Below are 22,500 nucleotides of genomic sequence, written 5' to 3' on the forward strand. Positions count from 1 at the left end.
CCCTGCACCCTCCCCCCTCACTCCCTGACCCCTGCACCCTCCCCCTCACTCCCTGACCCCCTGCACCCTCCCCCTCACTCCCTGACCCCTGCACCCTCCCCCTCACTCCCTGACCCCGGACCCCACTTCACCCTCCCCTCACTCCCAGTCTTCACACCCCTCACTCCCTGACCCCTGCACCCTTCCCCTCACCTCCCTGACCCCCTGCACCCTCCCCCTCACTCTCTGACCCCCTGCACCTTCCCCTCACTCCCTGACCCCCTGCACCCTCCCCCTCACTCCCTGACCATCCTCACCCTCCCCTCACTCCCTGACCCCCTCCATCCCAGTCCCTCCCTCCCCCTCCATCCCAGTCCCTCCCCCTCCATCCCAGTCCCTCCCCCTCCATCCCAGTCCCTCCCCCTCCATCCCAGTCCCTCCCCCTCCATTCCAGTCCCTCCCCCTCCACCCCAGTCCCTCCCCCTCCACCCCAGTCCCTCCCCCTCCATCCCAGTCCCTCCCTCCCCTCCACCCCAGTCCCTCCCCCTCCACCCCAGTCCCTCCCCCTCCATCCAGTCCCTCCCCCTCCATCCCAGTCCCTCCACCTCCATCCCAGTCCCTCCCCCTCCATCCCAGTCCTCCCCCTCCATCCAAGTCCTCCCTCACCCTCCACCCCAGTCCCTCCCCCTCCATCCCAGTCCCTCCTCCCCTCCACCCAGTCCCTCCCTCCCCCTCCATCCCAGTCCCCCTCCATCCAGTCCCTCCCCCTCCATCCAGTCCCTCCCTCCCCCTCCACCCCAGTCCCTCCCCCTCCATCCCAGTCCCTCCCTCCCCTCCACCCCAGTCCCTCCCTCCCCTCCCCCTCCACCCCAGTCCCTCCCCTCCATCCCAGTCCCTCCCCCTCCATCCCAGTCCCTCCCCCTCCACCCCAGTCGCCTCCCCTCCATCCCAGTCCCTCCCCCTCCATCCCAGTCCCTCCCCCTCCACCCAGTCCCTCCCCTCCATCCCAGTCCCTCCCCTCCATCCCAGTCCCTCCTTCCCCCTCCATCCCAGTCCCTCCCTCCCCCTCCATCCCAGTCCTCCCCTCCACCGTTCCTCTCCTCATCCAGTCCCTCCCTCCCCTCCACCCCAGTCCCTCCCCCTCCATCCCAGTCCCTCCCCTCCATCCAGTCCCTCCCCCTCCATCCAGTCCCTCCCTCCCCTCCATCCCAGTCCCTCCCCCTCCATCCCAGTCCCTCCCCCCTCCACCCCAGTCCCTCCCCCCTCCATCCCAGTCCCTCCCTCCCCCTCCATCCCAGTCCCTCCCCCTCCATCCCAGTCCCTCCCCCTCCATCCCAGTCCCTCCCTCCCCCTCCATCCCAGTCCCTCCCCCTCCATCCCCAGTCCCTCCCTCCCCCTCCATCCCAGTCCCTCCCTCCCCCTCCATCCCAGTCCCACCCCCTCCACCCCAGTCCCTCCCCCTCCATCCCAGTCCCTCCCTCCCCCTCCATCCCAGTCCCTCCCCCTCCATCCCAGTCCCTCCCCCTCCATCCCAGTCCCTCCCCCTCCACCCCAGTCCCTCCCCCTCCATCCCAGTCCCTCCCCCTCCATCACAGTCCCTCCCCCTCCATCCAGTCCCTCCCCCTCCACCCCAGTCCCTCCCCCTCCATCCCAGTCCCTCCCCCTCCACCCCAGTCCCTCCCCCTCCATCCCAGTCCCTCCCTCCCCCTCCACCCCAGTCCCTCCCCCTCCACCCCAGTCCCCTCCCCCTCCATCCCAGTCCCTCCCACCCCCTCCACCCCAGTCCCTCCCTCCCCCTCCATCCCAGTCCCTCCCTCCCCCTCCATCCCAGTCCCTCCCCCTCCATCCCAGTCCCTCCCCCTCCATCGCAGTCCCTCCACCCCAGTCCTCCCCCTCCATCCCAGTCCCTCCCCCTCCATCCCAGTCCCTCCCCCTCCACCCCAGTCCCTCCCCCTCCATCCCAGTCCCTTCCCTTCCATCCCAGTCCCTCCCCCTCCACCCCAGTCCCTCCCCCTCCATCCCAGTCCCTCCCCCTCCATCCCAGTCCTCCCCCTCCACCCCAGTCCCTCCCCCTCCATCACAGTCCCTCCCCCTCCATCCCAGTCCCTCCCCCTCCCCCCCCATCCCTCCCCCTCCACCCCAGTCCCTCCCCCTCCATCCCAGTCCCTCCCCTCCATCCCAGTCCCTCCCCCTCCACCCCAGTCCCTCCCCCTCCATCCCAGTCCCTCCCCCTCCATCCCAGTCCCTCCCTCCCCCTCCACCCAGTCCCTCCACCCCAGTCCCTCCCCCTCCATCCCAGTCCCTCCCCCTCCATCCCCCAGTCCCTCCCCCTCCACCCCAGTCCCTCCCCCCCATCCCAGTCCTTCCCCTCCATCCCAGTCCTCCCCCCTCCATCCCAGTCCCCTGCCCCTCCATCCCAGTCCCGCCCCTCCATCCAGTCCCCTCCCTCCCCCTCCACCCCAGTCCCTCCCCCTCCATCCAGTCCCTCCCCTCCATCCCAGTCCTCCCCCTCCCCCCCAGTCCCCTCCCCCCTCCATCCCAGTCCCTCCCCCTCCATCCAGTCCCTCCCCCTCCATCCCCAGTCCCTCCCCCTCCATCCCAGTCCCTCCCCCCTCCATCCCAGTCCCTCCCCCTCCCATCCCAGCCCTCCCCTCCATCCCAGTCCCTCCCCCTCCATCCCAGTCCCCACCCTCCCCCTCCATCCCAGTCACCTCCCTCCCCCTCCATCCCTACCCCCCCCCCCTCCATCCCAGTCCCTCCCCTCCATCCCAGTCCCTCCCCCTCCATCCCAGTCCCTCCCCCTCCATCCCTACCCCCCCCACCCTCCATCCCAGTCCCTCCCCCCTCCATCCCTACCCCCCCCCCCCCTCCATCCCAGTCCCTCCCCCTCCATCCCCTACCCCCCCCCCCCTGTCACTCACCGATCACCGCCAGTGCGAGGAAGGTGAAGGCGCCGGCGAGCGGCAGCAGGTCGGGCCGGGACAGGGAGACCAGACGGCGGGTGATGGAGGGCTGCGGGGAGGCCGGGCCCGGGGCCTGTTGTTGTGGGCCCGAGCCCGGGGCCTGTTGTTGTGGGCCCGAGCCCGGGGCCTGTTGTTGTGGCCCGGGCCCGGGGCCTGTTGTTGTGGGCCCGAGCCCGGGGCCTGTTGTTGTGGGGGGCCCGGGCCCGGGGCCTGTTGTTGTGGGCCCGAGCCCGGGGCCTGTTGTTGTGGGCCCGGGCCCGGGGCCTGTTGTTGTGGGCCCGAGCCCGGGGCCTGTTGTTGTGGGCCCGGGCCCGGGGCCGGGGCCTGTTGTGAGGCCGGGGAGTCGGGTGATGTCGCGGCCCGGGGCAGCCGCTCCAGGACGGTGGACGCCAGGGCCGATGCTGCGTGTGCGAGCAGGAGGAGCTGCCAGGAGAGGCCGAGGCTGAGGCCGGGACTAGGCCCGGGCCCGGTGCTGAGGCCGGGGCGCAGGGCCGTGTAGAGCGGCGGCAGCAGGCAGGAGCAGACCGTGTAACGGAGTAGCTGGGCCCGGCCCCGGGACAGCGCCAGGGCGGTGAGTAACAGGGCGGACAGGGAGAGGGAGAGGGAGAGGCCGGCCGGGGCCCACGGCCAGGGGGGCAACAACGGTAACAGCACAGGGCCCAGGACCAGGTGGGCGGCGGCGGGGACCAGGGCCACCGGCACGGGAACGGCACCGGCACCGGCACCGGGGACGGTCCACCCGCGGCCATGGCGGCAGCGACTGTGGAGCCCTCACTCCCTGTCACACAGACAGGCACAGGCACAGGCACAGGCAGGGCTTTCACTTTCGGTGCCGCCGCGGCTGGAGCCACAGCCCCGACCCCCCCCCCCCACACACACCCCCCCCCCACACACACCCCCCCCCCCACACACCCCCCCCCCCACACACCCCCCCCCCCCCACACACCCACCCCCCCCCCACACCCACCCCCCCCCCACACACACCCCCCCCCCCCACACCCCCCCCCCCCCCACACACCCACCCCCCCCACACACCCACCCCCCCCCACACACCCCCCCCCCCCCCACACACACCCCCCCCCCCCCACACACCCCCCCCCCCCCCCACACACACCACCCCCCCCCCCCACACACACACCCCCCCCCCACACACCCACCCCCCCCACCACCCACCCCCCCCCCCCACACACCCCCCCCCCCCCCACACACCCACCCCCCCCCACACACCCCCCCCCCACACACCCCCCCCCCCCCCCACACACCCCCCCCCCCCCACACACCCACCCCCCCCCACACACCCACCCCCCCCCCCCACACACACCCCCCCCCCCACACCCCCCCCCCACACACCCACCCCCCCCACACCCCACCCCCCCCCCCCCCACACCCACCCCCCCCCCCACACACCCCCCCCCACACACCCACCCCCCCCCCACACACCACCCCCACACACACACCCCCCCCACACACCCACCCCCCCCCACACACCCACCCCCCACACACACAGCCCCCCCCACACACCCCCCCCCCCCCCACACACCCACCCCCCCCCCACACACCCACCACCCCCCCCCACACACACCCCCCCCCCACACACCCCCCCCCACACACCCACCCCCCCCCACACACCCACCCCCCACACACACCCACCCCCCCCCCCCCCACACACACCCCCCCACACACACCCCCCCCCCCCCCACACACCCCCCCCCACACACACCCACCCCCCCCCACACACACAGCCCCCCCCACACACACACCCCCCCCCACACACACAGCCCCCCCCCACACACCCCCCCCCACACACCACCCCCCCCCACACACCCACCCCCCACACACACCCACCCCCCCCCCCCACACCCACACCCCCCCCCACACACACCCCCCCCCCCCACACACCCCCCCCCACACACACCACCCCCCCCCACACACACAGCCCCCCCCACACACACACCCCCCCCCCACACACACAGCCCCCCCCCACACACCCCCCCCCCCCACACACCCCCCCCCCCACACACCCACCCCCCCACACACACCCACCCCCCCACACACCCACACCCCCTCCCCCACACACCCCCCCCCCCCACACCACCCACCCCCCCCCCACACCCACCCCCCACACACACCCACCCCCCCACACACCCACACCCCCCCCCCCCACACACACCCCCCCCCACACACACCCCCCCCCACACACACCCACCCCCCCCCACACACCCACCCCCCCCCACACACACCCCCCCCACACACCCCCCCCCCCACACACACACCACCCCCCCCACACACACAGCCCCCCCCACACACACACCCCCCCCCACACACACAGCCCCCCCCCCCCACACCCACACCCCCCCCCCACACACACAGCCCCCCCCCACACACACACACACCCCCCCACACACACATCCCCCACACACACAACCCCCCCCCACACACACACAGCCCCCCCCACACACACAGCCCCCCCACACACACAGCCCCCCCCACACACACACGCCCCCCCCCACACACACAGCCCCGACCCCCCTCCCCCACACACGGCCCCCCCCACACACACAGCCCCGACCCCCCCCCCCCCACACACGGCCCCCCCCCCCCACACACGGCCCCCCCCCACACACACACTCCCCCCCACACACACCCCCCCCACACACACAGCCCCCCCCACACACGGCCCCCCCCACACACGGCCCCCCCCACACACGGCCCCCCCCCCCACACAGCCCCCCCCCCCCACACACACCCCCCCCCCACACACACCCCCCCACACACACACACAGCCCCCCCCCCCACACACGGCCCCCCCCACACACGGCCCCCCCCCCCACACCGGCCCCCCCCCACACATGGCCCCACCCCCCCCACACACACACAGCCCCCCCCCACACACACACAGCCCCCCCCCACACACGGCCCCACCCCCACACACACACACGGCCTCCCCCCACACACACACACGCCCCCACCCCCACACACACACACGCCCCCACCCCCACACCACACACACGGTCCCCCCCACACACACACACGCACCCACACACACACACGGCCCCACCCCCCCACACACACACACGGCCCCCCCCCCACACACACGGCCCCCCCCCACACACACACACGGCCCCCCCCCACACCACACACACACACGCCCCCCCCACTCACACACACACACACACGGCCCCCCCCCCACACACACACATGCCCCCACCCCCCCACACACACACACGGCCCCCCCCACACACACACACACACACGGCCCCCCACACACACACACACACGGCCCCCCCACACACACACACACACGGCCCCCCCCCCCACACACACACACACGGCCCCCCTCCCACACACACACACACGGCCCCCCCCACACACACACACACGGCCCCCCCCCACACACACACACACCCCCACACACACACGGCCCCCCCCCCCCACACACACACACACGGCCCCCCCCCCCCACACACACACATGGCCCCCACACACACACGGCCCCCCCCCCCCACACACACACACACGGCCCCCCCCACCCCCACACGCACACACGCCCCCCCCACACACACACACAGCCCCCCCACACACACACACGGCCCCCCCCCACACACACACACAGCCCCCCCCACACACACACACACGGCCCCCCCCCCCCCCCACACACACACGGCCTCCCCCACACACACGGCCCCCCCCCCACACACACCGGCCCCCCCCCACACACACACGGCCTCCCCCCCCTCCACACACGGCCCCACCCTCCTCACACGCCCCCCACACACACACATACCCCCCCCCACACACACACACGCCCCCACACACACGCCCCCCCCACACACACACCACACGGCCCCCCCCCACACACACGGCCCCACTCACACACGGCCCCCCCCCCCCCCCCCCCCAGTGTAAGTGAGCCTCAGGTGTTGCATACAATCCCCATCCAGCTCTTTTCCCCCATTTAACTCAAAGAGCCTTCCCCTCCTCACCTCGATTGCCCTTCCTCGCTGATTCCCTTACTGTCCCCGGCCTTTCCTGACTTCCAATGCCCGGGGACCCCTGATTGTAGGTGTTTTACCACTTTTTCCCTCTGCCCCTCCCTACTGGAAATGACCGGTGCAGCGGTCGAGTTGTCTTATAGCGCCAGAGGCCCGGGTTCAATCCTGACCATGGAACTGTCTGTGCGGAGTTTGTACGTTCTCGCCATGACCTGCATGGGTTGTCTCCAAGATCTTCGGTTCCCTCCCATAATCCAAAGACATACAGGTTTGCAGGTTAATTGGCTTGGTATCAATTTAAATTGTCCCCAGTGTTGGTAGGGGAGCGTTAAAGTGCGGGGTTTGCTGGTTAGCATGGCTTCGGTGGGCCGAAGGGCCTGTTACCCACTGAATCTCTAAATTAAATTAAACTAAACAAGCACCTGGCAGCTTGTCATGTGTTACTGGGCAGATTGTAGCTGCACAGGTTCCCTTGCTTGGCTCAGCCCACACAACTGCTTCTGCTGCACCCTCACTGCCTAGAGATAGATGGCAGCTGATGACTGAGTCACATTGATAGCTTGCAGTGCTGGAGGTAGAGAGGGGTATTAAAGATAGACACAAAAAGCTGGAGTAACTCAGTGGGTCAGACAGCATCTCTGGAGACATTTCAGGTCCAGACCCTTCTTCAGACTTGAGAGGCAAGGGTTTTATTTAAAGATAGGTGCAAACACTACTAAGAATGAGCGTATTGAAGAGTTTGTGCACAGTTGTTTCCTATGTATTTTTAAATTCTGAATAAAGTGTACTTTTGGAATAAACCTTTCTGCTTGTTCCGTCAGTAATGTGCAGACATTTTGTGCATTTCATGGACAAGGGAAAGGCAGCTTTGGCCTAATTAAATATGACGGTTAAAGCAGGAAATGAGAATGATCGCAGATAAATCAAGTTCGAGTTTGACAGCACAGTTACGGGCCCTTCATTCCAACCCGTCTGCCAAACACAGCCCCTTCCTCAGCACGGGCCCTTCAGCCAAACCCGTCCGTGCCAACCACAGCCCCTTCCTCAGACAGTCTTGTTTGCAGTCTTTGACTGATATATAACTCTAAACCCACCCTAACCCGAAACCAGTCTAAATACTTTTCATATTCCGCTTGTGCAGCTTACAACCCAGCGGTATGAATATTGACTTCTCTAACTTCATAACCCTTGCTTTCCCTCTCCATCCCTCCACCATCCCAGTTTTCCGACCAGTCTGACTGTCCTGATTAAATTTTATCTTTATAAGAAAATAACTGCAGATGCTGGTACAAATCGAAGGTATTTATTCACAAAATGCTGGAGTAACTCAGCAGGTCAGGCAGCACCTCAGGAGAGAAGGAATGGGTGACGTTTCGGGTCGAGACCCTTCTTCAGACTGATCTCAGGGGGGCGGGACAAAGGAAGGATATCGGTGGAGACAGGAAGATAGAGGGAGATCTGGGAAGGAGGAGGGGAAGAGAGGGACAGAGGAACTATCTAAAGTTGGAGAAGTCGATGTTCATACCACTGGGCTGCAAACTGCCCAGGCGGAATATGAGATGCTGTTCCTCCAATTTCCGGTGGGCCTCACTATGGCACTGGAGGAGGCCCATGACAGAAAGGTCAGACTGGGAATGGGAGGGGGAGTTGAAGTGCTCGGCCACCGGGAGATCAGTTTGGCCAACGCGGGCCGAGCGCAGGTGTTGAGTGAAGCGATCGCCGAGCCTGCACTTGGTTTCGCCGATGTAAATAAGTTGACATCTAGAGCAGCGGGATGCAATAGGTGAGGTTGGAGGAGGTGCAGGTGAACCTTTGTCTCACCTGGAAAGACTGTTTGGGTCCTTGGATGGAGTTGAGGGGGGAGGTAAAGGGGCAGGTGTTGCATCTCGTGCGGTTGCAAGGGAAAGTGCCCGGGGATGGGGTGGTTTGGGTAGGAAGGGACGAGTGGACCAGGGAGTCACGGAGGGAACGGTCTCTGCGGAACGCAGAGAGGGGAGGGGATGGGAAGATATGGCCAGTGGTGGCGTCCACCAATAAAATACATTTTATCTTTATGTGCCTCGTTATGTGCTTCCCTGAGCTAACAATGATCTGTTCCACATTCCTTGTGCCTTGTCCCCTTTGATATCTCGTTTTCACACCTTTCCCTTCCAGTCTCTGTGTCTCCCTCTCCCCTGGCTCTGTCTGAAGAAGGATCTCAAACCAAAATGTCAACCATTCCTTCTATCCAGAGATGCTGCCGATCCCGCTGAGTTACTCCAACATTTTGTGTCTATCTTTGGTGTAAAACAGCATCCACAGTTCCTTCCTAAAAAGCTTTTAAACTTTTAAAAGTTTAAAACTACGTTTGTCTTTTTACACTCTCAATTTTACATTTTATATGTTTATATAAATCTGTGCTTTGTATGCTATTAACAGCCTATGTATTTACTGTTTTAAATGTATTTTTGTTTCGACATGTGTTTGTTTTTGTGGAAAGCATTTAATTGCATGAAAAGTGCTATATAAATAAAGTTATTATTATTGAACATTGTAATTGTAGCTAGTCACACTCCTCCTCTTGCAGCTGCATCTCCAGCTTGCCCCACCCTTTCCCCATACCTCCAAGGGGGTTTCCAGCCTGCCTTCTGCCTTGGAAAGCCCCTGCAACACAACCTGACTCTAACTCCCAATCAGGCAACAGAGTGCAAGTGAAAGTTAAGTGGGTGTGATCACGTGATTTCCAGGCAGTGTGAGTCAACAGACGGGAAAATTCCTGAAACAGAAACATTGAAAAATAGGTGCAGCAGGAGGCCATTGGGCCCTTTCACCCAGCACCGCAATTCAATATGATCATGGCTGATCATCTAAAATCAGTACCCCATATCCCTTGATTCCTTTAGCCCTAAGAACTAAATCGAGCTCTTTAGAAAACATCCAGTGAATTGGCCTCCACTGCCTTCAGTGGCAGGAAATTCCACAGATTCACAACTCGCTGGGTGAAGACGTTTATTCTACCTCTTATTCTTAAACTGTGACCCCTGGTTCTGGACTTCGCCAACATTGGGAACATTTTTCCTGCATCTAGCCTGTGCAATCCTTTAAGAATTTTAAATGTTTCTATAAGATCCCCTCTCATCCTTCTAAATTCTAGTGAATACAAGCCCAGTCGACCCATTCTCAATAGTCAATAGTCAATAGTCGTTTATTTGTTACATACACATAAATGTGTAGTAAAATGAAACATTACCCGCAGTTGAACAATAAGACCAATAAGATTAATCAATAAAAATGCAATAACACATACAATCACAACTAACACCAAACAAAAAGAAACATCCATCACAGTGAGTCTCCTCCAGTCCCTTCTCACTGTGATGGAAGGCCACAATATCTTTTTCTCTTCCCTGCCGTCTTGTCCCGCGGTCAGGCTGTTGGAGTTGCCACGTCGGGGCGGTCGGGGCTCCCGATATTGTAGCCCCCGCTGGACGGTGAAAGGTCCACGGCCTATTCCAGCCCCCGCTGGGCGGTGAAAGGTCCGTGGCGGGCCGACCCAAGCTCCGCGATTCGGGGCGGGCGAACACGTTGCCTCTGCCGCTGCCGGAGCTCCCGATGTCGGCCCCCATCCAGGGGCCTGCGAGCTTCCGACATCCAGGCGGCCCGCGCCGGAGCCTCCGGAGACGAGTCGCAGCCGCTCCCGCAGCATCCGCAGGCGGCCAGCGCCGCAGGTGGTGAGTCCAGGCCACGGGCTCTACGAACCAGAGCCCCAGGTGGTCCCAGGTGAATGGCCGGTGGTAGGCCGCAGCAGGAACGGAGACACGACACAGAACAAGGTCGCGTCTCCGTTCTGGAGAGAGAATTTTACAGTTCCCGTTCCCTCCCACCCCCCCCCCCCCAAACATAACATACAACACTACTTCATATTAAAACTACAATTCAGACAAAAACAACAAAAAACACAAAAGACAGACGGACTGCAGGCAAGCCGCAGCTGCGACGGCAGCGCTGGCTCCTCCTTTCATCATATGTCAGTCCCGACATCCCGGGATATTTAACCTGGTGAACCTACGCTGCACAACCTCAATAGCAATAATAAATTAGGAGACTAAAATTGGACACAATACTCCAGGTGCACTTGGGCCCTGTACAACTGCAGTAGGACCTCCTAGATCAGCTACAGAAAAGGGTGGAGAAATAGCAGAAGGAGTTTAATCTGAGCAAGTGTAAGGGATTTCACTTCGGGAGGTTTAATGTAAGAGCAAAATATACAGTCAAAGGCAAGACCCTTCATATCATTCTCCAGTCTGAAAAAAGGTCCCAACCAGAAACATTGCTGATCCATAGCTGCTGGCTGACCTGCCGAGTCCCTCCAATAATTTCCTCTCTAAAAACTCTCCCTCCACAAAAATGAAACTCTCCCTCCTCTCTTACTCCCATCTCTATCCCTCCTGTAGCATTTATATTCTGGAACATTATGCTGCCAGTTCTGGCCATCTGTCCTGTGTTTCTGTATTAGCTATTATATCCCAGTCCCATGTCCCTATCCACTTTCATCTGTCAGGTTTCTAGCATTAAAATAAACACAGTTTTGTTGATCTGACCTTCCTCACTCTCTGTCCTGTCTGTACCTTCTGCTGAATGTGCTTATTTTACTCATCCTTCCCATCTGCAACAATACTACCCATCTATCCGACTTTGTTTAGGCAGCATTTGGGGAATTGTGTGCACTTTTGGGTGCCACATTATAGGAAAAAATGGAGGGTTAGGAGAGGGTGCAGAAGAGGTTTCGCAGAATCATCCCTGGTTTAAGGGGTTTAGTTTAGTTTCGAGATACTTTGCGGAAACAGGCACTTCAGCCCACCGAGTCCGCGCCGACCTGTGATCCCTGTGCACTAATACTATCCTATACTTACCTGGGACAATTTATACATACACCAATTAACCTACATACCTGTACATCTTTGGAGTGTGGGAGGAAACCGAAGATCCCAATGAAAACCCACGCGGTCATGGGGAGAACGTCCAAACTCCGTGCAGACAGCACCCGTAGTTGGGATGGAACCCGGGCCTCCGGCGCTGCAAGCGCTGCAAGACAGCATCTCTCTCCAACATGTGCCAGGGACATTTTACAATTAACCAAGAAACCTGTACATGTTTGGAGTGTGGGAGGAAACCGGAGATCCGGGGGAATACCCAAACAGGTCACAGTGAGAACGTGCAAACTCCCTACAGACAGCACCCATAGTCAGGATTGAACCCGGGTCTCTAGCGCTGTAAGGCAGCAACTCTACTGCTACGCCACCGGGTATTGGGTATCAGGAGAGGTTGGACAAACTTAGATTTCTTTCTCTCGAACGCCGGAGGTTGAGAAAAAACCTGATAGTATATAAAATGGAGAGCGGGTAGACAGTCAGAACCTTCATCCCATCGTGAAAATCTCAAAGAACAGGGGGTATAGGTTGTGTGGCAAGTTTTTCTTACAAAGGATGGTGAGTACCTTAAGTGTGCTGTCAGGGGTGGTAGTGGAGGACAGATACGATTGTAGTGTTTAGGAGGCTTTTGGATAAACACGTGGATTTGCAGGCAGATAAGAGTTGGTGTTGGCATCAAGTTCGGCACAGACATTGTGGGCCGAAGGGCCTGTGCCTGTGCTGTATTGTTCTATGTTCTATCTGCCCCATACCCCTGACAGACTAGTCTGCACGCTCCTGAGTAGCTGTAGGGAATCTCCCAGCAAGGATATTGGTCCGTCTCCAGTTCAAGTGCAACCTGTCACTCTTGCACAGGTGACCTCCACCCCAGAAAAGACCCAAACGTTGAAGACACAACTGCAGATGCTGGAGCCTCGAGCAAAAAACAAAATGTTGTAGAAACTCGGCAGGTCAGGCAGCACCTGTGGAGGGAAATGCTTCCTGGCTGCTGATTTCCTTAAATAGTCCAAGAACGTGAATCCCTGCCTCCTGCCCCAACCCCTCAGCCACACATTCATCTGTCTTGGCGTCCTATTCCCACCCTCATGTGGCACTGGGAGTCATGGGAGCTCCTGCTCTTTAACCTTCGGCCTGAATGTGCAGGATCTTTCCCCTTTATCACCGTACATATGTCATTGGTACAAGTGTGTACAGTACAACATCCTTTGGCTCACCCTCCCTCCTGGGAATGTTGTATCCTTTCAAAGACATCCTGGAACCTGGGACACAACACACCATCCCAGAGTTATAAGGTCATAAATGATAGGAGCAGAATTAGGCCATTCGGCCCATCAAATCTATTCTGCCATTTCATCATGGATGAGCTTTCTCTCCCTCCTAACCCCATTCTCCTGCCTTCTCCCCATAACCCCTGACACCCGTACTAATCAAGAATCTATCTCTGTCTTAAAAATAATCTATTGACTTGGTCTCCACAGCCTTCTGTGGCAAAGAATCCCACAGATTCACCACCCTCTGACTAAAGAAATTCCTCCTCATATCCTTCCAAAAGGAAAGTCCTTTAATTTTGAGGCTAGACTCTCCCACTAGTGGAAACATCCTATAGTCGCGATCTTGGTCACAGAACCTCCTGTCTAACCACCGCCTAGCGAATTGTGGACGCAGCCCAGACCATCACACAAACCTCCCTTCTATTAATAATAATAATAATAATGCATTACATTTATATAGCGCTTTTCAAACACTCAAAGGCGCTTTACAGGGATTTCTAGAACATAGAGAATTGAATAAATAGATAAATAAGTAAACGTACAGAAAAAGGAGACAGAAGGTGAGGTGACCTTCAGTGGTTGAAGGCAGTGCTGAACAGGTGAGACTTCAGTGATGTTTTGAATGTGGTGAGTGAGGAGGAGTCTCTGATGGTTTGACCCCATTTAAATCTCACGCTGCCTCAGCAAGGCCAGCAGCATAATTAAGGATGAGTTACACTCTGGCCACTCCCTCTTCTCCCCTCTCCCATCAGGCAAAAGGGATAGAAGTGAAAACGCACACCTCCAGATTCAGGGACTGCTTCCCAGCTGTTATCAGGCGATTGAATCATCCTACCACAAGCAGAGAGCAGAGCTGAACCTCTATCTACCTCATTGGTGACCCTCAGACTATCCTTGATCGGACTTTGCTGTCTTTACCTTGCACTAAACCTTATTCCCTTATCATGTAATCATGTTGATGCTGGTTTACACCAAAGATAGCCACAAAATGCTGGAGTAACTCAGCCCACCTTCTCTCTCGGCTCCCCCTCTGTGATCCCTCCTGCTCTACAACCATGTTTTAACCCAGGCTCGCTACCACAGCCAGCCATGTGTTTCACTGTCCTGATTAATTTTACTGTCTGTATGCCTCATTGTCACTTTCCCCTCAGGAACAATTCTACATTTGCTTCAATATTGTCTGCTTTGATCTGTCGTTTTCAGACCTTACCCTTCCATATCTTTAGCCTCACTCTCCCCAGACTCAGTCTGAAGAAGGGTTTCGACCCAAAGCGCTACCCATTTCTTCTCTCCAGTGATGCTGACTGTCCCACTGAGTTACTCCAGCATTTTGTGTCTATCTATGTTATTAACATTTTCAGTCTCTCTCCCCCCACCCCCCCGTCTCTCTCCCCCCACCCCCCCATCTCTCTCCCCCCAACCCCCGTCTCTCTCCCCCCATCTCTCTCCCACCTCCCCGTCTCTCTCCCCCACCCCCATCTCTCTCCCCCCACCCCGTCTCTCTCCCCCCACCCCCCGTCTCTCTCCCCCCACCCCCCCCGTCTCTCTCCCCCCACACCCCCCGTCTCTCTCCCCCCTGTCTCTCTCCCCCGTCTCTCTCCCCCCACCCCCGTCTCTCTCCCCCCCCGTCTCTTTCCCCCCCGTCTCTCTCCCCCACCCCGTCTCTCTCCCCCACCCCCGTCTCTCTCCCCCACCCCCGTCTCTCTCCCCCTCACCACTGTCTCCCCGGATCCCCTACATCTGGGTCTCTCAGCTTTGTGCCAGGTGCTGTGTGTGGTTAGTGTGGTCACTGCCAGCTCCCCCCACCCAGTGTAAGTGAGCCTCAGGTGTTGCATACAATCCCCATCCAGCTCTCTTCCCCCATTTAAATCCAAGAGCCTTCCCCTCCTCACCCCGATTGCCCTCCCTCGCTGAGTCCCTTACTGTCCCCGGCCTTTCCTGACTTCCAATGCCCGGGGACCCCTGATTTTTCCCTGTGCCCCTCCCTACTGGAAATGACCGGTGCAGCGGTCGAGTTGTCTTACAGCACCAGAGGCCCGGGTTCAATCCTGACCATGGATGCTGTCTGTGCGGAGTTTGTACGTTCTCGCCATGACCTGCATGGGTTGTCCAGAAGATCTTCGGTTCCCTCCCATAATCCAAAGACATACAGGTTTGCAGGTTAATTGGCTTGGTATCAATTTAAATTGTCCCCAGTGTTGGTAGGGGAACGTTAATGTGCGGGGTTTGCTGGTTAGCATGGCTTCGGTGGGCCGAAGGGCCTGTTACACACTGAATCTCTAAATTAAACTAAACTAAACAAGCACCTGGCAGCTTGTCGTGTGTTACTGGGCAGATTGTAGCTGCACAGGTTCCCTTGCTTGGCTCAGCCCACACAACTGCTTCTGCTGCACCCTCACTGCCTAGAGATAGATGGCAGCTGATGACTGAGTCACATTGATAGCTTGCAGTGCTGGAGGTAGAGAGGGGTATTAAAGATAGACACAAAAAGCTGGAGTAACTCAGTGGGTCAGACAGCATCTCTGGAGACATTTCAGGTCCAGACCCTTCTTCAGACTTGAGAGGCAAGGGTTTTATTTAAAGATAGGTGCAAACACTACTAAGAATGAGCGTATTGAAGAGTTGTTTCGTATGTATTTTTTATTCTGAATAAAGTGTACTTTTGGAATAAACCTCTCTGCTTGTTCCGTCAGTAATGTGCAGACATTTTGTGCATTTCATGGACAAGGGAAAGGCAGCAGTGGCCTAATTAAATATGAAGGTTAAAGTAGGAAATGAGAATGATCGCAGATAAATCAAGTTCGAGTTTGACAGCACAGTTACGGGCCCTTCATTCCAACCCGTCTGTGCCAAACACATCCCCTTCCTCAGCACGGGCCCTTCAGCCAAACCCGTCCGTGCCAACCACAGCCCCTTCCTCAGCACGGGCCCTTCAGCCCAACCGGTCCGTGCCAACCACAGCCCATTCCTCAGCACAGGCCCTTCATTCCAACCCGTCTGTGCCAACCACAGCCCATTCCTCAGCACGGGCCCTTCAGTCCAATCCGTCCGTGCCAACCACAGCCCCTTCCACAGCCAGTCTTTTTTGCAGTTTTTGACTGATATATAACTCTAAACCCACCCTAACCCGAAACGAGTCTAAATACTTTTCATATTCCGCTTGTGCAGCTTACAACCCAGCGGTATGAATATTGACTTCTCTAACTTCATAACCCTTGCTTTCCCTCTCCATCCCTCCACCATCCCAGTTTTCCGACCAGTCTGACTGTCCTTCTGATTAAATTTTATCTTTATAAGAAAATAACTGCAGATGCTGGTACAAATCGAAGGTATTTATTCACAAAATGCTGGAGTAACTCAGCAGGTCAGGCTGCATCTCTGGAGAAAAGGAATGGGTGATGTTTCGGGTCGAGACCCTTCTTCAGACTGATGTCAGGGGGGCAGGACAAAGGAAGGATATAGGTGGAGACAGGAAGATAGAGGGAGATCTGGGAAGGAGGAGGGGAAGAGAGGGACAGAGGAACTATCTAAAGTTGGAGAAGTCGATGTTCATACCGCTGGGCTGCAAACTGCCCAGGCGAAATTTGAGGTGCTGTTCCTCCAATTTCCGGTGGGCCTCACTATGGCACTGGAGGAGGCCCATGACAGAAAGGTCAGACTGGGAATGGGAGGGGGAGTTGAAGTGCTCGGCCACCGGGAGATCAGTTTGGCCAACGTGGGCCGAGCGCAGGTGTTGAGTGAAGCGATCGCCGAGCCTGCGCTTGGTTTCGCCGATGTAAATAAGTTGACATCTAGAGCAGCGGATGCAATAGATGAGGTTGAAGGAGGTGCAGGTGAACCTTTGTCTCACCTGGAAAGACTGTTTGGGTCCTTGGATGGAGTTGAGGGGGGAGGTAAAGGGGCAGGTGTTGCATCTCGTGCGGTTGCAGGGGAAAGTGCCCGGGGATGGGGTGGTTTGGGTAGGAAGGGACGAGTGGACCAGGGAGTCACGGAGGGAACGGTCTCTGCGGAACGCAGAGAGGGGAGGGGATGGGAAGATATGGCCAGTGGTGGCGTCCACCAATAAAATACATTTTATCTTTATGTGCCTCGTTATGTGCTTCCCTGAGCTAACAATGATCTGTTCCACATTCCTTGTGCCTTGTCCCCTTTGATATCTCGTTTTCACACCTTTCCCTTCCAGTCTCTGTGTCTCCCTCTCCCCTGGCTCTGTCTGAAGAAGGATCTCAAACCAAAATGTCAACCATTCCTTCTATCCAGAGATGCTGCCGATCCCGCTGAGTTACTCCAACATTTTGTGTCTATCTTTGGTGTAAAACAGCATCCACAGTTCCTTCCTAAAAAGCTTTTAAACTTTTAATTTATTTTACTACGTTTGTCTTTTTACACTCTCAATTTTACATTTTACATTTTATATGTTTATATAAATCTGTGCTTTGTATGCTATTAACAGCCTATGTATTTACTGTTTTAAATGTATTTTTGTTTCGACATGTGTTTGTTTTTGTGGAAAGCACTTAATTGCATGAAAAGTGCTATATAAATAAAGTTATTATAATTGAACATTGTAATTGTAGCTAGTCACACTCCTCCTCTTGCAGCTGCATCTCCAGCTTGCCCCACCCTTTCCCCATACCTCCAAGGGGGTTTCCAGCCTGCCTTCTGCCTTGGAAAGCCCCAGCAACACAACCTGACTCTAACTCCCAATCAGGCAACAGAGTGCAAGTGAAAGTTAAGTGGGTGTGATCACGTGATTTCCAGGCAGTGTAAGTCAACAGACGGGAAAATTCCTGAAACAGAAACATTGAAAAATAGGTGCAGCAGGAGGCCATTGGGCCCTTTCACCCAGCACCGCAATTCAACATGATCATGGCTGATCTTCTAAAATCAGTACCCCATATCCCTTGATTCCTTTAGCCCTAAGAACTAAATCTAGCTCTTTTGAAAACATCCAGTGAATTGGCCTCCACTGCCTTCAGTGGCAGGAAATTCCACAGATTCACAACTCGCTGGGTGAAGACGTTTATTCTACCCCTTATTTTTAAACTGTGACCCCTGGTTCTGGACTTCGCCAACATTGGGAACATTTTTCCTGCATCTAGCCTGTGCAACCCTTTAAGAATTTTAAATGTTTCTATAAGATCCCCTCTCATCCTTCTAAATTCTAGTGAATACAAGCCCAGTCGACCCATTCTTTCATCATATGTCAGTCCCGACATCCCGGGATATTTAACCTGGTGAACCTACGCTGCACAACGTCAATAGCAATAATAAATTAGGAGACTAAAATTGCACACAATACTCCAGGTGCGGTCCCACTTGGGCCCTGTACAACTGCAGTAGGACCTCCTTGCCCCTAAACTCAACCTCTCGCAATGAAGGCCAACTTGCCATTAGCTTTCTTCACTGCCTGCTGTACCTGCATGCTTACTTTCAGTGGCTGATGTACAAGCACACCCAGGCCTCATTGCACATCCCCTTTTCCTAATCTGACACCATTCAGATGTCTGAAGAAAGGTCTCGACAGGAAACGTCACCCACTCGTTCTCTCTGGAGATGCTGCCTGTCCCGCTGATTTACTCCAGCTTTTTGTGTCTATCTTCAGTTTAAACCAGCATCTGCAGTTCCTTCTTACACCATTCAGATAATAATCTGCCTTCCTATTCTTGCCACCAAAGTGGATAACCTCACATTTATGCACATTATACTGCATCTGCCATGCATCAGCCCATTCGCCCAACCTATCTAAGTCACCCTGCAGCCTCATAGCATCCTCCTTGCAGCTCACACTGCCACCCAGCTTTGGGTCATCTGCAAACTTGGAGAAATTACATTTAATCTCGTCTACATCATTAATATATATTGTAAGTAACTGGAGTCCCAGCACCGAGCCTTGCGGCACCCCACTGAGAGATAAACTGAGGGAAAGCAGCTAGTGGGGGCAATGAGGGGAATGGACCAGTTAAGGAGAACGCACACAGCGGAATGTAGATCAGCTACAGAAAAGGGTGGAGAAATAGCAGAAGGAGTTTAATTGAGCAAGTGTAAGGGATTTCACTTCGGGAGGTTTAATGTAAGAGCAAAATAGTCAAAGGTAAGACCCTTCATATCATTCTCCAGTCTGAAAAAAGGTCCCAACCAGAAACATTGCTGATCCATAGCTGCTGGCTGACCTGCCGAGTCCCTCCAATAATTTCCTCTCTAAATACTCTCCCTCCACAAAAATGAAACTCTCCCTCCTCTCTTACTCCCATCTCTATCCCTCCTGTAGCATTTATATTCTGGAACATTATGCTGCCAGTTCTGGCCATCTGTCCTGTGTTTCTGTATTAGCTATAATATCCCAGTCCCATGTCCCTATCCACTTTCATCTATCAGGTTTCTAGCATTAAAATAAACGCAGTTTTGTTGATCTGACCTTCCTCACTCTCTGTCCTGTCTGTACCTTCTGCTGAATGTGCTTATTTTACTCATCCTTCCCATCTGCAACAATACTACTCATCTATCCGACTTTGTTTAGGCAGCATTTGGGGAATTGTGTGCACTTTTGGGTGCCACATTATAGGAAAGAAATGGAGGGTGCAGAAGAGGTTTAGCAGAATCATCCCTGGTTTAAGGGGTTTACTTTAGTTTCGAGATACTTTGCGGAAACAGGCACTTCAGCCCACCGAGTCCGCGCCGACCTGTGATCCCTGTGCACTAATACTGTCCTATACTTACCTGGGACAATTTATACATACACCAATTAACCTACATACCTGTACGTCTTTGGAGTGTGGGAGGAAACCGAAGATCCCAATGAAAACCCACGCGGTCAAGGGGAGAACGTCCAAACTCCGTGCAGACAGCACCCGTAGTTGGGATGGAACCCGGGCCTCCGGCGCTGCAAGCGCTGCAAGACAGCATCTCTCTCCAACATGTGCCAGGGACATTTTACAATTAACCAAGAAACCTGTACATGTTTGGAGTGTGGGAGGAAACCGGAGATCCGGGGGAATACCCAAGCAGGTCACAGTGAGAACGTGCAAACTCCCTACAGACAGCACCCATAGTCAGGATTGAACCCTGGTCTCTAGCGCTGTAAGGCAGCAACTCTACTGCTACGCCACCGGGTATTGGGTATCAGGAGAGGTTGGACAAACTTAGATTTCTTTCTCTCGAACGCCGGAAGTTGAGAAAAAACCTGATAGAGTAAATAAAATGGAGAGCGGGTAGACAGTCAGAACCTTCATCCCATCGTGAAAATCTCAAAGACCAGGGGGCATAGGTTGTGTGGCAAGTTTTTCTTACAAAGGATGGTGAGTACCTTAAGTGTGCTGTCAGGGGTAGTAGTGGAGGACAGATACGATTGTAGTGTTTAAGAGGCTTTTGGATAAACACGTGGATTTGCAGGCAGATAAGAGTTGGTGTTGGCATCAAGTTCGGCACAGACATTGTGGGCCGAAGGGCCTGTGCCTGTGCTGTATTGTTCTATATTCTATCTGCCCCATACTCCTGACAGACTAGTCTGCACGCTCCTGAGTAGCTGTAGGGAATCTCCCAGCAAGGATATTGGACCGTCTCCAGTTCAAGTGCAACCTGTCACTCTTGCACAGGTGACCTCCACCCCAGAAAAGACCCAAACGTTGAAGACACAACTGCAGATGCTGGAGCCTCGAGCAAAAAACAAAATGTTGTAGAAACTCGGCAGGTCAGGCAGCACCTGTGGAGGGAAATGCTTCCTGGCTGCTGATTTCCTTAAATAGTCCAAGAACGTGAATCCCTGCCTCCTGCCCCAACCCCTCAGCCACACATTCATCTGTCTTGGCGTCCTATTCCCACCCTCATGTGGCACTGGGAGTCATGGGAGCTCCTGCTCTTTAACCTTCGGCCTGAATGTGCAGGATCTTTCCCCTTTATCACCGTACATATGTCATTGGTACAAATGTGTACAGTACAACATCCTTTGGCTCACCCTCCCTCCTGGGAATGTTGTATCCTTTCAAAGACATCCTGGAACATGGGACACAACACACCATCCCAGAGTTATAAGGTCATAAATGATAGGAGCAGAATTAGGCCATTCGGCCCATATAACATAACATATAACAACTACAGCATGGAAACAGGCCTGTCCGGCCCTACCAGTCCACGCCGACCATTCTCCCTGACCTAGTCTCATCTACCTGCACTCAGACCATAACCCTCCAATCCCCTCCTATCCATCAAATCTACTCTGCCATTTCATCATGGATGAGCTTTCTCTCCCTCCTAACCCCATTCTCCTGCCTTCTCCCCATAACCCCTGACACCCGTACTAATCAAGAATCTATCTCTGTCTTAAAAATAATCTATTGACTTGGTCTCCACAGCCTTCTGTGGCAAAGAATCCCACAGATTCACCACCCTCTGACTAAAGAAATTCCTCCTCATATCCTTCCAAAAGGAAAGTCCTTTAATTTTGAGGCTAGATTCTCCCACTAGTGGAAACATCCTATAGTCACGATCTTGGCCACAGAACCTCCTGTCTAACCTTCGCCTAGCGAATTGTGGACGCAGCCCAGACCATCACACAAACCTCCCTTCTATTGACCCCATTTAAATCTCACGCTGCCTCAGCAAGGCCAGCAGCATAATTAAGGATGAGTTACACTCTGGCCACTCCCTCTTCTCCCCTCTCCCATCAGGCAAAAGGGATAGAAGTGAAAACGCACACCTCCAGATTCAGGGACTGCTTCCCAGCTGTTATCAGGCGATTGAATCATCCTACCACAAGCAGAGAGCAGAGCTGATCCTCTATCTACCTCATTGGTGACCCTCAGACTATCCTTGATCGGACTTTGCTGTCTTTACCTTGCACTAAACCTTATTCCCTTATCATGTAATCATGTTGATGCTGGTTTACACCAAAGATAGACACAAAATGCTGGAGTAACTCAGCCCACCTTCTCTCTCGGCTCCCCCTCTGTGATCCCTCCTGCTCTACAACCATGTTTTAACCCAGGCTCGCTACCACAGCCAGCCATGTGTTTCACTGTCCTGATTAATTTTACTGTCTGTATGCCTCATTGTCACTTTCCCCTCAGGAACAATTCTACATTTGCTTCAACATTGTCTGCTTTGATCTGTCGTTTTCAGACCATATCTTTAGCCTCACTCTCCCCAGACTCAGTCTGAAGAAGGGTTTCGACCCGAAGCGTTACCCATTCCTTCTCTCCAGTGATGCTGACTGTCCCACTGAGTTACTCCAACATTTTGTGTCTATCTATGTTATTAACATTTTCAGGGATCAATGTGAGTAGCCATTGAGAAGGAAGAGATTCGTTAGAACTCTTCACCATGGACAGATGGATTCTCGTTCGTGATAGTAATTAATGTTCTGTGTTATTGTCTGACCGTTCTTAAT

At 55.9% G+C, this 22,500-nt stretch overlaps 1 protein-coding gene and 1 pseudogene across 2 annotated transcripts in view; one reads left to right on the forward strand and one right to left on the reverse strand.

Moving 5' to 3' along the window:
• LOC144602556 (antigen peptide transporter 2-like) overlaps positions 1-13,095 on the reverse strand; it is a 46,881-nt gene extending 33,786 nt beyond the window's left edge. The window contains exons 1-3 of the mRNA XM_078415686.1: positions 13,059-13,095; positions 3,153-3,712; positions 2,901-3,042 (exon numbers count right to left, since the gene is read on the reverse strand). Of these exons, the coding sequence (XP_078271812.1) occupies positions 2,901-3,042; positions 3,153-3,712; positions 13,059-13,095 (739 nt within the window). The remainder of the gene's footprint in view (positions 1-2,900; positions 3,043-3,152; positions 3,713-13,058) is intronic.
• Positions 1-22,500, forward strand: part of LOC144603211 (major histocompatibility complex class I-related protein 1-like) — a 1,020,820-nt pseudogene that overhangs the window by 111,735 nt on the left and 886,585 nt on the right. The gene's annotated exons all lie outside the window — the stretch shown is intronic.

Source organism: Rhinoraja longicauda, chromosome 19 (genome assembly GCF_053455715.1).
Source record: "Rhinoraja longicauda isolate Sanriku21f chromosome 19, sRhiLon1.1, whole genome shotgun sequence".
NCBI classification, from domain to species: Eukaryota; Metazoa; Chordata; class Chondrichthyes; order Rajiformes; family Arhynchobatidae; genus Rhinoraja; species Rhinoraja longicauda.